This window comes from Clarias gariepinus, chromosome 25, assembly GCF_024256425.1.
Source record: "Clarias gariepinus isolate MV-2021 ecotype Netherlands chromosome 25, CGAR_prim_01v2, whole genome shotgun sequence".
NCBI lineage: Eukaryota > Metazoa > Chordata > Actinopteri > Siluriformes > Clariidae > Clarias > Clarias gariepinus.
Window position 1 is genome coordinate 14,030,190 of NC_071124.1, and position 17,162 is coordinate 14,047,351.

The 17,162-nt window shown below is 34.1% G+C and overlaps 1 protein-coding gene and 2 non-coding genes across 3 annotated transcripts; 2 read left to right on the plus strand and 1 right to left on the minus strand.

Annotated features, from left to right (window-relative positions):
- The first annotated feature begins 1,297 nt into the window (after window positions 1-1,297).
- On the plus strand, window positions 1,298-9,612 carry snorc (secondary ossification center associated regulator of chondrocyte maturation). The gene is made up of 3 exons (XM_053486191.1): window positions 1,298-1,390; window positions 7,829-8,005; window positions 9,468-9,612. Exons 1-3 carry the CDS (start codon window positions 1,309-1,311, stop codon window positions 9,575-9,577), a joined length of 369 nt encoding a protein of 122 aa, XP_053342166.1. The 5' UTR covers window positions 1,298-1,308; the 3' UTR covers window positions 9,578-9,612.
- Window positions 9,613-13,222: 3,610 nt separating this feature from the next.
- On the minus strand, window positions 13,223-13,294 carry trnaw-cca (transfer RNA tryptophan (anticodon CCA)). The gene has a single exon. It is a non-coding gene; the product is annotated as a tRNA-Trp (tRNA).
- A 523-nt stretch (window positions 13,295-13,817) lies between these two features.
- Window positions 13,818-13,891, plus strand: trnai-aau (transfer RNA isoleucine (anticodon AAU)). The gene has a single exon. It is a non-coding gene; the product is annotated as a tRNA-Ile (tRNA).
- Window positions 13,892-17,162: the final 3,271 nt, after the last annotated feature.

Below are 17,162 nucleotides of genomic sequence, written 5' to 3' on the forward strand. Positions count from 1 at the left end.
TCTCGTGGATTCTCTGTGGATTCTCCTGTATTTGATCAGAGATGGTCAGAATTTGTATTACTCTTTATTGGCATGAAACTGTGTTTGGTGTGTTTTCACTGAATTCATAAATTTGAATTTGCACATATAAGCTGCTAATCATGCTACGTTTGACTATAAAATACTTTTTATTCATGTTTTATGAAAGCTTCTGTCCACAACTGACTAAACCACTAATGTATAGAATCATATTTTGTATTTGTTCAAAATGAATAATTGATCCAAAACTGTTTCTATTAACGAAAAGTCACTGCACTAGTTCTTCTCAGTGTTCAATAGTTTTTTTTTCTCCTTCCATAATTTGAGGTAACAATGTAATGAGACAAATATCAGTATGATTGTTAAATTCTTAACCTCATCCCTATACTTTTGATATGAATAGCTTTAATACCCATCTTAAAAAGAGGTGGCCATGTAAATAATGTCACCTTGGGCTGTTCGTGTACGTAGAGATTTCAGTAACAAATAATTTTACGACATTGCTAGATAACTAAAATGTTTTTAGAGCAAAGTATTTGTATTGCATAGTTGACAATTGTCATAAAATAAATGTGACAATTAAGGGGTCCCACACTCAACAGAGACTAGGCTTGGTTGTGGCTTTAAGCATTTAATGTTCATTTAATAATGCAGAAATAGTGAACTGTCTTTTGGTTATAGCTAATAAGTGTCCTCAATTTTTCCTCTGTACATTTGAATCCTTCAGGATCAGTGTAAAACCACTTTCTTAGATGGTCATGCCAGTCTTTTTGTAATTTCAATATATATTTATTTTTTTTATAATTAGAAGTGTAGTTTATTTTCGAACACTACAATGACACTGCAGCATAAACTGCTTGACTGGTCTTGGCGATAAAAATATCTTTCTTGGGTAGCATATCTGTCATAAAACTAATTAAAGATATAAAACCAAATCAGATTTTTAGTAAGGGTGTATGATCAATATCATCATCAACAGGTATGGTAATAGTTTTAGACAAACTGTCACTGTTTAATGTTTATCAAGAGACTGCAAAAAAATTAACAGTAAAATATATTTAATGTCTAGTGTCACATATAAAGGCAAACTGGAAGTAAAGCTTGTCAGTGTGTACATGAAATGGGACTGTATGTGGGGATACTGACAATGTCCACTCTGTCCGGGAAGCAGACACCTCCTTTTTCCACCTTTTCACCTTGTTACTCCTCCACCCTCTCACACTACCTCTTCTACATTGAGCCCCTGGTCTGGAATTATTGGCGAGACAGCTAGTGAACAGCACAGACAACATGGCTTTTTACAGAAGCTTCAGCACATCCAGATTTCTCTTTTTCACAGTTTTTGCCCTCTGTGTGGCCTTTATACATACAGGTAAGGATGCTTTTTCTATCAATATTTGCAAAACTTCTAATACTTTACCTTACATCTAGTAATTAGATATTACTTAAATTATTCTGAATTGAGCATAATGTTTCATTTAATGTCTTCAGTTCTAATTCATAATTGTAAGTCTCATCTAGGTAGTTAATTTATTTTCATTTATTCATTACTCTGAACTATGAACTGATTGTATGTGGTAGAGGCCTTAGTTTGATCCTTACAGAAATATGCCTTTTTTCCACTCAGTATTACTGGTGCTGATTCATTACAGGTTTCCTAAACAGTATGAGAAAATGTCCAAGTTTAAGGAATTTGAGGTTTCTTTTCTCTTATTTTAAAGTAAGAAGTTCTGTGCTCCATTGGTTAAACATAAAAAAGGGAAACTATATAGACTGACTTATTTTTCTCTAGGCAGAGGCCTGTTTGTAAGTTGACTTTATGAACTAAACTATTTTGCATTTTCTTGTCATTACACTAAGTAAATTGGCAGTTCCTTTCACACCTGAGTGCTTTGCATCACACAAAGAATGGGTTTGTTAGAAGCTCTGGAAAAGCAGCTCATCAGTCTTGATACACCAAGACAACAGAATACAGGTTAAGCACACATGTAGACTATGATATGAACATTAAAATGTGGGATTTTCCAAAAACAATGTAATTAAAGAATTAAATAAAAAAACAGGTTTGACTGAGGATTTAAACAATGTTTTGTTAGCAAAAAATAAAAATACACTACCACACTGACAGCCTGTAAAACCTATGGCTATGTAGTGTTTGTATATCAAATGTTATATAATAGTGTATGTATATCAAATGGTGTGAAGGTCTATTAGTTTGAAAATCTGGTGCTTTTTCCATAAACTGCATTTAACAACTGCACTTTTCACACGTTTTCACTGACGTGATTCCAATGATGTTCTTTTGGTTTTCATATTGAATTTTTTCCCAGATGTATTTTTTTTCCGCAGTTAAGGTTTCCAATAAATTTGTCTTTTCTGATTTACCAGTTGTTTATGGGACTTAAAAAAAGGATCAGATTTCTTTTCCCTCAGAATTACAGATCCAACAATACAAAGATGACCAAGAAGCAAAGATGAACTCTAAATTATAACATTTTTAAAGTGAATTTAAGTCTGCTAACATGGTGCATGATGGCCCAGTTACAAAAATTCTCAAAATATATTGATTCATTACAAATCATTTATTTAACAAGCAAGTTAATATCATTTGGAATTTTCATGCACCTTTATATAGATAGACGACATATAGTACAGTATATCTACAAATGCATACATAAGGCTTCTACATACATAATCTGTGACAAACCCAGTACTGTATACTAGATACAGGCCTATCTCATGTTGTAAAAACACTCTTAACTCCTGGATGAAGTTAACTGCTTGATGTTCTCTTTACATTACAGCAATCCATGTTTTAAAAATCTGTACTCTCTTTTTTTTTTTTTTTTTTTTTACTAATTCTATGTGGCCAGTCCTCTCCCCTTATAAAAGAAATAAAATAGTTCTTAATTGTTTGTCTGGATGTGTTTAGGGAATCCAAACCACTTTTCTTGCTCTTTTGTGAAATTAAGTCATAACTGTAGAAACATAATAGTAAAGCAAAATTTGCACCAGTTATTTTTCTATTCATTCAGACTTAATTGAATAAAAAACAAGTAATTTATTTTACAAGTTAAAGATTTAGCAATAAATGCAATTATAGAAAGGATAAAATTACTTAATTCGGTGGTGGCCAAATATTAAAACAAGAATGAAATTCAATGATTTAATGACATTCTCAAAATTGAAAAAAACAATGACAAAGTGAAAGTAATTTATTTGATGCAATAATATTCTATATTGTAATTAATATTAAGTATAGAGACCATTCACTCATTCCTTGATTGACTGCTTGCTTGCTTCCTGAGGATCAGGTACAGGGATTTGCTACAGGGATTTTCAATTAATTTGAGAATTCCCTAGTTTTAGCCATCTCTTCAGTCTGATAGGCTCAAACTAATGAATGATTTCATTTGTTTTGGATACAGAAACAACTATCATTCACTCACTCATCTTCTATACCGCTTACCCTGTATTCAGGGTCGCTGGGACCTGGAGCCTATCCCAGAAGACTTAGGGCACGAGGCAGGATACACCCTGGACAGGGCGCCAATCCATTGCAGGGCACACACACATACACACTCATTCACACACCACGGGCAATTTGGGAACGCCAGTTAGCCTAACCTGCATATCTTTGGACTGTGGTATTTAACCGAAGTACCCGGAGGAAACCCACCAAGCATAGGGAACACATGCAAACAGAAACAACTATAATTAAGCAATATCTCACATGAGGCAGTGCTTTTCTGCTTGATATCAGCATGGCTCTGATGTAGTCATAGGCATGAGCGTCGATGTTTTATACAGTTCCACAAACACCATTTACCATCAACAGATTGATTTGTTTGTTTGCTTGTTTTACTAGTTATTTTGCTCTGTCACCTGGCTGAGCTGGCAACCGACAGTGTAATTAAAAGGGGTTAAAGTAGTTTAAAGTAGTAGTAGTAGTAGTAAATTCTTCCTGGTAATACATAGCCAAAAGGAGAGGAGAGTAAAAGATGGAGGTGATGGAAAGTCCTGTAAACCTCGGAAGTTTGTCTTTCTATTGCCACCTATTTTACTTGAGAATATCAGCTATGTTAACTCTTAGGTTTAAATCCCAAATAGCATTAAATGGAAAACTAGTGCCTTACCATGTACCATCACTTGTTCCACACATCAAATATGCTCTTGAGTAGGGACTAGAGAGAGATTTGTTAGCCTTATGTTAAAAGCTAGTTAGCTTTGTAGCTCACCTTAGATATAAGAAAATATTCAAATTAAAATTTTAGTTGTCACATACACAGTCATACACAGTACGATATGCAGTGAAATGCTAATACAACTGCCAGTAACCTTAAAAAATAAAAGCTTATAGATAAAAAAGAAATATGAATAAAAAGAAATAAAATAGAAAATTAATTTAACTAGGATAAAAAAAAAACGTTCTGTACAAATAAGGACATTACACAATAAAGCAAAATATAGAAAAAAAATAGAAATGTAGTGTAAAATATAGAAATTTTGTATAAATAAAGGAAAAAATGAAGTAAAAATGACAAAACAGCACAAGAGCAGTTTGGAAAAACCTAAAAGCAATTATTAAGGAAAAAAGTGTTGTTTAAGATTATACATCATTATCAGATGTGTTTTATTAGTAAAAATGTGCTTTTTGGACTAGTTTTGAATGTGGGCTTTGGCAGGCAGCTGCTCTCTCCTCAGTACTGTGGACCGACATTTAGTGTAGTCAATGGTTTTTACAACACCTGTGATGCGGAGTGAGACAGTATAGTTAAATGTCCTCTTGCTGCTACAGTCTGATCACCATCACTCTCAGGTTTTCCACACCTCTCATCAGATCAGATTACTCAGTCGGAACTAACTGTTGTATAATGCATGGCGTAAGTTTTCAATACTTTTGGCCACAACTATAAATACAACACTGTTATATATTTCCTCACAGTTGGAAGCAAACATTTGTATGGAATAACTTAGATCATACAAATCCATTTACCATTCAAACATAGTGTCATCAGTATAACTGGCAGGCCTGAAATTATTGGTTAATTAAATGTAATTTTATAGCAATTTTAACAATAGTCATCTGAAAATAACAACCCTATAATGCTCCTGAATGAATTCTGGGTAAAAAAAAAAAAAAAGCATAGTAAATCTTAAAAACCATTACTCTTTCCTAACTGTATTATCCTGGTTCCTGACTACAAACTCCTAGATAGAAATCTATCTGACACAATGATTAGTTCTAGAACATTATTTATGACATCATTGTTTGTATCAATTTATTTAAGTTCTATTTAATATAGAACTTAATTTATATATTTTATATATAATATTCTAATTTAATATCTGTGAGGAATTTGATTAGTACTCTAGCGTTAGAAGGTTTTAGACAAGGCTGTCGTAGATCATTCTGTTTTTGTCGTCAACATATATCAAGCTGTATCTACTGCAGGGTGTTTATCTTTGATTCACAATTTGTTTTTGGACGTCAGCTAGACATCCTCAATCTAATACAATTGCAATTACTATATCAAATACAATTAATTAAAGTCAGATTACTTTAGTTAAAAAGGCAAAGTGCTTCAAGGCTATGCTAGGTTCTAGGCTACACTATGTCTAGGTTTGTTTTATATTTTAATATCTAGATTATTTTTATATTAATATGTATGCTCTGTGAATTTGTCTGTTTATACCTTTTGCTGAATTGGTACACAACTTGTTTTTACTGAAAATGTGCATTTACAAAATAAGCCACAAACAGCTAGCTTTTCCATATGTGGCTTTATAAATGGGTTTGTGTAGCCTTCAGTACACACACCATGTTTTTAGGCCGTTACTTGCTGCTTCTCCAGTTCATACAAGTGCCCTTTTGTGGCCCAGTGTGAAGGGGAGCATTGATGGTGCTCCAACAACAAGAGACGCTTCATCAGCACAAGTAAACATACAAAAAAAAGTGTGTGCTGCTCATCGCGCATGCGCATTTGCTCTGTGTAGTAACCATCATTTTATTTTATGAGAAGAATTTTACACTGAAGTGTGACAGAAATTAAAAAGGTTTTAGATGGTAGAATCTTTCCAACAAGAAATATTTGCTTTTGAAAGGTTTCTCAATTTAAGATTTCTGAAGCTTTACTTACTTTTTTGTGTTTGTTTAGAAGTTCCCAGGTAGGCTAGTTAAGAGGTTAGAATTTATACAGTCGCCTTTGCTTAAATTTATGGATTTACAAATTGTGTGTGAGATATAAACCGACTCAAGTCTGTATTCTGCCCTGAAAAAAAAAGAGAAAAATATCTAAGTCTGGCTATATGGTGTTTCTGGTAGATAGGGTCAGTACATGTCTCCTTGCATTGGTATTTTAAAACTCTGGGAAACAGTGCCACAAGAACCAGGGTCAGGATTTCATGGCTAGTGCATAGGTGCGAAAAGTCGCATGGTGTGTCCATGCCGTGACCCGAGGAATGCAAGCGAGAGATGTGAGGACATATGAGGGTGGATGAGTGGAGGACTGAATACCTTGTGAACATTTATGCTAATTTTCCACATTCTTTTTTTCTTCTTCAGTTTTTAGTTGCTATACTGACATGATTAAAGAGATGTGTGACTAATGCTCACCACCACCTACAACCTTCCTTCCTACATCTTTTGCTCAGGCCAGCAAGACATTACAGCAGAAACCTTGTTAGTTTGGAAAAGCTGCCATGATGTTGATTTTTCCATGCTCGACTAGTATAAACTCCAAGTTTAGGATATTCTCAACATCCCAGAAATCACTAAACCAGTGTCCATTTATAGACCATACAAGTAAAAGCAACTCTGAGTATTCATGCAATTAAAGCCATATACTGTATGGTATATATTAAGTAAAAATATAAAATAATATGTATATGTATAAAGTAGTTAATCAAACAGATTTTCTTACTATTTGTAATTTCTATTATAAAATTTTTGTTTTAATTCTTAGCATGTATTAACCAACAGTCAATTGTGTAGCTACACAATTAACAGTGAAAGTAATGAGCATTTAAGAACTGCAACTGTACATGGGTAACAAGTTACCTTGACAAGATATTTCCGAAAAATCTCTTTAAGTTCACCAGACAGTCACGCATGATCTGTAACAGCTGAAGGGTGTGCCTTTTTGTTTGAGGCTTACTACAGGAATGAGTAACTTCATGCCACTGATCACACCTTTATGCCACTATTGCGCTTTCACCCTGCAACCATAGTCATCCTCCTACATAACAATATTACCAATATAAACCAATATTATTGGTGACCCTATTGAAAACAAAGTTAGTGTATACATTTCGACCCAAGAGATTACAAGTAACAAGGGAACATTTAAGCACCTTAAATAAGCAAACAGTAAGACAAAATGGAGTACGCTGTTGTAGGAAGATAATCAATGCCACAACTACAATCATTCTTTCGCAATAAAAGAATGACAGGGACCATTTATAATTTCAGTAATTTGTGAACCATGTTGGAAAGAAACTGCTAATCTTTTTGTTGTAAAGACTTTCAGTGTCAAAACACTAACCAGAACAAAACACAAGTGCTAAATAAATGTTTCCTCAGAGAAGACCTCATTATATCAACAAGGACACTACTAAAACAATACAAATGATACGCAATATTAGAATGACTGTTTTGATGTAAACCTGTGATTAGCCTTGCAGCCAAACTAGTGTTTATGCCATACCCTTAAACCAATCATAAGAGTTCAACAGTGATGTTACATCGACGAAGACACACAAAGATTTGAAATAATGATTTAAATAATCCGTTGCTTTTGTGATTCTATAGAAACTGTGGCTGAGGCTTCTCCCACACTACATAGTGATAACCAGGGCACGCAGTCTGGGGATGATGGAACAGATGTAGGCCAGGTCACAACTAAAGAACCGAATCCGGATGTGACACAGCCCAATCACACTGTGGAGTACACTGACATCCTGGACACCACGACAATGGAGGAGGAAGGTACAGTCACTCTTCACACAGAAAGTGGGTGGTGTCCTAGAACTCCAGTCACCAATTTCCTACACTCTGTTTTAGAAATGTTAAAATCTTTTAATTTACAGTGAACGAAACAGCACAAAACCTTAACTCCTTTAAAGTTCCCTATAAGTTGTTGTTCTCCAAAGCCATATATACTTTTTTCTAGAACAGTTGCCACAAAGTCATAAGCACACAATTGAACTCATGTGCTGAATATGTGCCAGAGCTTATATTATTAAAAAATATGTACACAATGTGGTGGCCAGTTCATGTGTGAAAATGAATCCTCCTGCTCCCAGACCCTCTTTTTCACAATTTGCGTCCATTAGGGAAAAAAACTCCATTGATGCAATACCCTGGTCATTCAGTAGACTCATGTCATCAGCTGATTTCATTTTATTGCCACAAAATGTTACTGACCTTAAACCTGACCAAACGAAAGCAACCTCCATCATAACGCTGCCTCCAGATGCTTGTGCAATGCAGTGGACATTATGCATGAAGGGTGCCTCGCTTTATCTGCTTTTCTCCGTACCTGTTGTTCTGGAATAGGCCCAATCCGAACTCATCAGAGGACATGACCTCTTTCCACTGTTCCAAAGTCCAATCCCCTAATGTTTCCAAACAAATTGAAGCCTTTTTTTCTGATAAGTCTCACTAACATTGGTTTTCTTATGGCCACACATATTTGATCCTAATCCTCATCACATTTTGTATGTATGGAAATGCTCTACCCTTCACTATTTAACACAGCCATAGGTTTTGACTGTTGATTTTAACAATGCAACTTATTTTAAGTGATCTCAATTGATGTTTTTTTTTTTTTTTACCAAAGTTGAAAGTTTATCGCTATACTTTCAGATTTTTTCTTAACCCAGTTCCAGTAAGTTAAATTCCTTAGTTGTTTGCTTTGCTTGATGCAGCCCAATAAGTTTATCCTACTAAAATGGCAAGTTTTTCTTAAAGTAAACACTTTAAAAACACCAAAGCAGCTTAGTTACTAAGGCATGGACTCCACAAGACATCTACAGTACAGGTGTACCGTGGTGTCTGGCGTAAGTGGTGGGGATTTTATCAATCAAACTGGTAAATGTGATTAAGATCTGGTAAATTTGCAGGCTAAAACAACACCTTAAACTTTGACATATTATTCAATCCATTCCTTAACATTCTAGGGTTTTAGTAAAAGGTTTAGGTTTCCTTACGGAAGATAGTCTCCTGTGAAGTTTAGTATTTCTCTTTGGATTCTCTTGCTAAAACTGCTCCTGTAATTGTGTACTGTGTAATGGTGTGGGTGAGTGCTGTATGTGGGTGTTTGTTGTTAATGATGTTGTCTTGTGATGCATTATTCTTCTCTTTTAGCTGATAATCAAGAAGCAATCTGACCCTATGTGTGTGTGTGTGTGTGTGTGTGTGCGTGTGCGTGTGTGTGTTTGTTTTACAGTTGTCCTTGGCCCCGGTGCCATAACTGCCATAGTCATCGCTGTGTTCCTCGGTGCCTCTGTTCTCCTCGCCCTCATCGTCATCACACTCAGAAAATTCACTGCCTCTTAGAGCTGGATGACCACCTCTTTATCTCTCTCTCTATCTCTCTCTGCCTTTCTGTCTCTCACACATACATTCACACATACATTCACACATACTCACACGCGCGCGCACACACACACACACACCTTTTTTTTTTCCTCGACTTTTAAACTCGGCAGGTCCCTTGTGGTTGGCATATGAGTGGTGACATGGCCCATTCATTTGTAAAATCTGTTACAACTAAGCTATGCCTGTGGCTATTTTCACTTGATGATGGTCACTTCATTTTGCATAGGTCTAAAAGATCTTCCAGGTCTTACAGGATAAAATAGTAAATTTTCTAGATTTACTTTGAGAACTCTAACTGAGCTTTGATCTTTCAGTTTGTTTTCAATGTTTTTTGGTTTTGTTTTCTGAAATGTGCATTATTTAGAGTGATTGATTTAGATATTTAAACTCATTAGTCATTGGCCCTACCTCTACAAATGTCATATTGTAAGAGAACACACAAGACTGTGGAACGTGAGCAGATTCCTACTTGTTCAGCTGTAAAGTAACAGTGCATAACTTACACAGATATAACATCTAAAACTTTAAAATGCTGCGGGTGCACATGTGTTTTCAAATAAGTAAGAGAAAATGTATTCATAATAGAATCTATGCATTTTATTTTTATTTTAGTAAATGTGCATTTGGTTATGTGCAAGTGTTAGCTTAAGTGTTTAACTATAATTTTAACTGCTTTGTTAGCAGTTAAAATTATAGTTAAAGATGACGTGTAATGCTGTGATTATAATCACCCTATTATGACGCTAGATTTGAAGCATTGTTAGTTGTTTATGCTTAAATCTTTAGATTATCACCATATTCATTTGCACAAATGAACAGCAGGTTTATCACTCATCATGAATTATTCACTGAATTTAATATTTGATTTTACACTTACTTTCATTAACTCTTCACACCACTGTTGTAAAATGCCTGCTTTATAGTAACAAAAAGAAAAAAACTGAATAAAAACACATGTTTAATCCTAGGGTGTTGTCTCTTTATTATTATTATTATTATTATTATTATTATTATTATTATTATTTGTCATCATATCATTAGCAATCCACTCTTCAGAAAACTTTAACAACTATTGTACATACTTTTTTCAACATTGGTTCATTACCACATGTGGAGGTGGTTGCATCTCTGAGAAATCTTAATGACATCATAATGTGGTCAACTCCTAAAGCAAGTGTTCTAAAAATTTGTGTGCATGCACTGATTCCATCAAAGCATATAAAAAATACATATATAAAGATTTTTATATAAGGAATTGTCCATTAATTTGTGTAGTGTAATTAATTAGCTTTTATTAAACGGGAATCATTATGTATACAGTTTGTTTACTACTAAAAAACACACTCATCACTGGAGTTTCTCTCCTTGGATTCTGTTAGGATTTTAGCAAAGACCCTACAGGGTGCACCTCAGTACCTCATTTACTGGAAAAGATGTGAAAACTCAAAAATGGTCCTTAAGATTTGTGATATGGTCTCTTCACTAGCTGTATATAGAAACGATGCACACATAGAATCACTATGTATTCTCACCATTAATCTTCTGCGAACGATAAAGTACATATAGCCTACATTATTAAATGCTGTACTTACTGACTGGTTAATATTTCTACAATATTTTACAATCTTATACAAATCCTATTAGTTTATTCAATATTAATGCCCTTTTAATTTCTATTATGTTTAATTACTGTGTTGCACTTAATAGTTAATTGGCATTTGATTTGTTAATTTTTTTATTCCTGTGTAGTGTTGTGACAGTAATGTATGACGCCATCTAGTGGTCATGAATTTAACCAAAGAACCCACATTAGTTTCCAAATTATAAATTCAAATTCAAATTTAATTTGTCACATACACAGTCATGCATGAGTTTATCCAGTGAAATGCTTAGACATTGCCCGTGACCTTAAAATAAAAATCTATGAACAAGAAATAATGATGAAAAAAAGAAAATAGAAGGTAAATTTAACTAAGAAAGAATAAAATAAAATATTAAATATTAAAATAAAATAACTGTTCAGTACAAAAATACAATATGAGAAAAACATATGAAACAGTATAGAAAAAAAAAAAAAGCTGCACAATATAAAAATATCAATTGATGGAGATGTGGATACAAAACTGTTAATGGCAATTTAAACAGGGGCGTTTCTAGGATTTTCAGTTAAGGGGGCTCAGCCCCAATAGATGTTTAACATATATTTGGCTTGTTCAGAACCAGTACCCAAATGAGTCTTCCTGATCACACATGCGCACACACACACTGTTTTACGACTCTCCGGCTATTTACATTTAGGCATTTGGCAGACGCTATTATCCAGAGCGACTTACATTTTTATCTCATTATACATCTGAGCAGTTGAGGGTTAAGGTCATAGGCCATAAAAGCTGTAGCAAAGCTGTTTGTATCATATGCACTCCAATACAAATTATCATGGTCTCTAAGTGGAACCATTTTTGGTAGTCAACTATATCTTTAAGCAGACCATATGGGGCCATTCTCAAGAGCAATGAGTGGCCTCCATGTGATGAGAACTTGGAGTAGGGGATCGTGATGGATGAGGCAAATCTGGAGGGCCCAGGAATACTGCTATGTCCGGAGTGCCATGTGTTCCTAGAAAGAGACAGAGAGAGAGAGAGAGAGAGAGAGAGAGATTGAGTTTGTGTCTAGGTCGTATGAACTTTCCAGATCTTGAGTTCCGAACTGTTGCATAACTGTTGCCTTTGTAAGAGATAATTCCTCCCCTGGCCCCCCAAAAGCCTGCAACTTTTAATTGTTTTTTTTTTATCAAAGCATATAAATAAAGCAAGGAGCATCAGAAAGAACATAAGTAGTTCGATATCATACTGTGTGTAATTAATCTGTGCTGTTACAGTAGGTCAATGGTAGCAACATTGCTTGGGTAGCTCTGTTCTTGGGAAAAGAGGATAGGGTACTAAATGGATATTCTTTGTCGCCTCTTTGTAAAAGAAAGGTAGGGAAGTCCAGATGTTCCAAATGTTTGCTTTGTAACAATGTCTGTTGTTTAAAGTTCTTTACAAAAAACATTAGATTGAATAAGTAGTCATGAATGTCTGTACTAACTGCTAAGATAAAATTGGCCTATACTTAAAAAAAATACATTTTATTGTGGTTAAATTTTGGCTGGTGCCAACTGTTGGTTGCTAGCATGTGCAACACTTGGTGTGTGGATCATAGTACTGAGGAGAGAGCATTCTGAACCAGTCATGAAAGCACTTTCATCAAGAAAACACAACTGACAACTTTATGTAATCTTAAGCAACAATGTGTTTACTCAATAATTGCTTTGGTATGGCAATAATGTTTTATTCTCCTCGCCTTTTGGCTACGTTGTACTGGTAAAAATTTAAATGTACTTTACTGTTAATTACACTAACTCTTGGCTGCTAACAGTCGGTCACCAACACATGCTGCTAAACAAGAATATTGACTGTCTTGACTGATCATTTAGATGCGTTTTGCTACATTAAACGTTAAACAAATGATGCTGATGCTGCTTTGTGATTATGTAAATCGTTAAAAGCGCTATACAAATAAAATTGAATTGAATGAGCTTAAAAAAAAAAAAAAAAAAAAGCTTGACCCCGACGTGATTTGAACACGCAACCTTCTGATCTGGAGTCAGACGCGCTACCGTTGCGCCACGAGGTCCACGGTAAGGCGCAAACACATTGTATTTATATGGAAATTTATTATGGACATACTTCTAGATTAATACGTCTTGATATTAGAATTATAAATCAAACGTTTTATTTTACATTACCTCACTTAATTTATTTTATTTCACAAACATTACTTAAATAATATTATTAAATAATATTGAAAATAATTATATCATATAATAAAATCATAGGTAGACTAATAAATATAACGTTACTCATCATGTCAATTTAATCGTAATTGCTTCAGTAGTGAAAAAATTTGACTGATATTTGAGATATTTTGTCAAATACTAACGTTATAGAGTAAACAACTGTCAACTGACATAAACCGAAGCATAACCACAGGCATGGCTTAGTTTATTATAACCAATTTTAGCACTGTAAAGATGTGTATCAAACGTTTATTGAACTGATTGTGATCAGTGCGCATCTTATGTGAATATTATTCAGTATTCATAAATTTTTAGCGCTAACAAAATCATCATAAAGAGCAATCGTAAACGTTCAAACATGGCCGGTTAGCTCAGTTGGTTAGAGCGTGGTGCTAATAACGCCAAGGTCGCGGGTTCGATCCCCGTACGGGCCAACTACTTTTATACTCACTGTTTAAGTATGAATCTCAAGACTTTCGAAAATTAATATTATGCGACTACTGTATATTTTTTGTTTAAGCGAATAATCCATATTCCACTTACGAAAATTTTATGCTCTTTATACATTTATCTCCACGACGCTGAAGACTTTAGGCAGATAAATACTGTAGCCATGTGCTTAAAATGATGCAGCCTTCAGAACAGTCACACACCTTTATTCTTATACACACACTTTCAATACAAAATTCCAAATAAATAAAAGTAGAAGTGACCTGCTATACAGTAATTTCATTCACATCAACAAGAGTCAGACCCCAAGAATAAAGGGAAACAAAGCAACCAAACCCATAAGCTAAATTAATAAAACAAACAAACAAGAAACCCTAAATACATTAAACATATTACATGTTTACAAATGGCAATGAAACAGATTTTGTCTCTGGGAAAAAAAAAGAAGATATTTACAATATGAGCATTTAAAAAAAGGAGTGTTTTTTTTTTTTCCCCTGGAGGTGTAAACACTTGGAATTAGATTCAGTTTCTAGATCCAGGCATGACCTGGAGGACATTTACATGCTTTTGCACAGACTTACAGAATTATACAGTTTCTAAAATGATATATGTAAATAAACACAAGATGGAAAGCAGACCTAATTTAAACATATCAGCTGGTTGTGTAAAAACAACCCAGATTTTTGCTTCAATTACACCTAACCAGATTCACAGGCTTAAAAAAAAGTGAGCTTTTTTGTATTAAGTCTGCAGCTGAATTTGAGAAAACCCACCTAAAAGTGCAAAGGTGTATGATCTTTTTTTTTTTGCCTGTAAAAAAGGAAACGTACATGGATCACAGTTTACTAGTAAATCATTTTGGGTTACAGAATCAGGGAGTGTTACATTACCAGTGTGAGTGGCGTCTAGTGCATTAAACTGGACACAGTAAGCTCAGTGGGAAGCAAAGTGGGGGGATTAGAACAGTTGTTTTTAGGCAAGACTCAAAATGACATGCTTTTTATAAGCCTAGTTGCCACACTGTGCACTTTTTGAGCACTGGACTTGTTCGCACAGCTTGAGCACAACCAGCTAAAAATATTCAGTTTTTTATGATAAGGCAGATAATAGATACAGGACACTTAATTGAGTTTAACTATTTTAAAAGAATAACCAGTACCCTGCTTTTTTGGAGTACTGACACTGTTTAAAATTCAGCATGGATGAATACTATTACAAAATGACAGAAATATATGGCCAAATATTATCTAATGTTACAGAACTAGTATAACCTAATTCCTAAAATATTATATTTATTAATTCTGTTATAGAAACTAATACAGAAATAAAAAACATCTTAAGCACTTATCTAAATGAAAATGTTTGCTAAATTGTCCGGCTCTATTCTTATTGTGTTTAAAGTTATAAAATGTAATCACAGAACTCAACTGAAATGGCACTTTTTTGTGGAAACAGTCTGGATAGTAGGTCAGTTCATGCTCTTTTGGTCAGCACTGTGCATTTAAGGATATATAATGAAAATATTATTTATTGCACATTTATTTTGTACACCAACTACGAACTAGATTCATGATATCAAGATATAAGAATTCAATATAAAAGTCTAACAAAGCCTTTTAAATGTCTTTGCAAAGGCATGAACCTGCTGCACATATTTGTCTCATGTAAACATTCCTCCAATACATTTCTGTTGTTGTTAACGGAATATGAACTGAAGGCAAATGATGTATGCACAGCTATAAAGCTTTTCTATTCACTGTCTGCTTATTACTAATGCTGTGAAACCGATATCAACAGAATCCCAACAGGTAAATAATCAGAAATGGCTAAACATCAGAAAAACAAAAACAAAAAACACACAATTATTAACTCAAATGCCTGATCAGGCTAGAGGATGAGGAGGAAATAAGAAACATACATTTATCCTGACTTATAGGTACACACCTTCCTTTCTAAGGTGGAGTGAACACATAGCTTGCTGGTTTATTTGCTAGTAACACATCGCTTAAATTTCTCATCTGTAACAGTACCAGTAGGAGGCAGAATAGTTAACATCAGGTTAAAAGGTTCAAATGTAGAGTGAATAACATGGTAACAACCAGGAACAATCAACAGGGAGCTGTACAATGCGAATTAAATCTAAAATCTGACATTCAACAATAATTATGAGGCATATTCTACAGAAAGTAGGCAAGAAAGTATCCTATCTATTGTTTCTGATAGATATATAAATAAAAAAAAGTACAGTATATTATTGTTTACTTTGTACTTTTGTTTAACACTGGGGTGTTAACATAAAATTTCACATTTGGACCAATCATAATCTAGTCAATTAGGGGTTAAAAAAAAAAACGATTAAATTAGTATTGCTAACATTAGGTAAGTAGACAGACTAACATGTTATGCTCTCAGCTGGAATAAAGCATTGCTTTCAGGATTGTGGAATGGTGGAATTCATTCTAACAAAAAAAAAAAAAAAAAAAAAAATCACAAACTGATTATAGGTACAGCTACTTTAATTTTTAATCATACTGAACCATAAAAAGACAAACTGTTATTTTATATGTTTAAGGCATACTCAAATCTTTCCTATTTCTGTGAATATGCCATAAGAGTTGACTTCCTAGTAATATTGGTATTGTTGGCTAAACTACATATAAGATAATTGACTGGAACAGTAACATGTTACTGGTATTACATATTATACATATTACTGGAGGGCTTCAAATAATCTGTTATATGGCATGAAAGGCAAAAATGGAGCACTATATACATGGTACATGGAGCAGAGTACAATATATTTTAACGTCATGATGAGGAGACATTATCCCAGAGTAGCTGTAATTCTTTGTAATGCCTTCTGGAATAAAAGTAAAACAGGAGTGACCAAGGAAGTGCTAGGAAATTATACAATAATGCTTAATATCAAAGAGTGCTTGGGTAAAAAGAGCACATGTATGGAATATAATATATAAAATGACCTTCACATTGAAATCTCTCAAGGCTTCGTTTCATAGATGCCAGATTATCACCAAAATAGAAATGAACAGAACCAATGTGAAAAACAACCAGTTTAAAATATTTTGCCTGCACACATTATGCTACCTTTTTCCTCCGTCAAATCAGTTCGACTAATGCAAACTGAAATAAATCCACAAGTTTATGATTTCATAAACAGGTCACTTAATCTTTACAATTCTGTGCATTTTGTCTGGTGGCTCAACAGAGCTTGTTCATCCATTTCAATGTCCG

Bases quoted from the DNA above. Each gene is read 5' to 3' on its own strand.
- snorc (XM_053486191.1), top strand. From the start codon at position 1,309: ATGGCTTTTTACAGAAGCTTCAGCACATCCAGATTTCTCTTTTTCACA. The intron at 1,391-7,828 runs GTAAGGATGCTT...GTGATTCTATAG, and splicing joins TGTGGCCTTTATACATACAG to AAACTGTGGCTGAGGCTTCT. The intron at 8,006-9,467 runs GTACAGTCACTC...TTTGTTTTACAG, and splicing joins CACGACAATGGAGGAGGAAG to TTGTCCTTGGCCCCGGTGCC.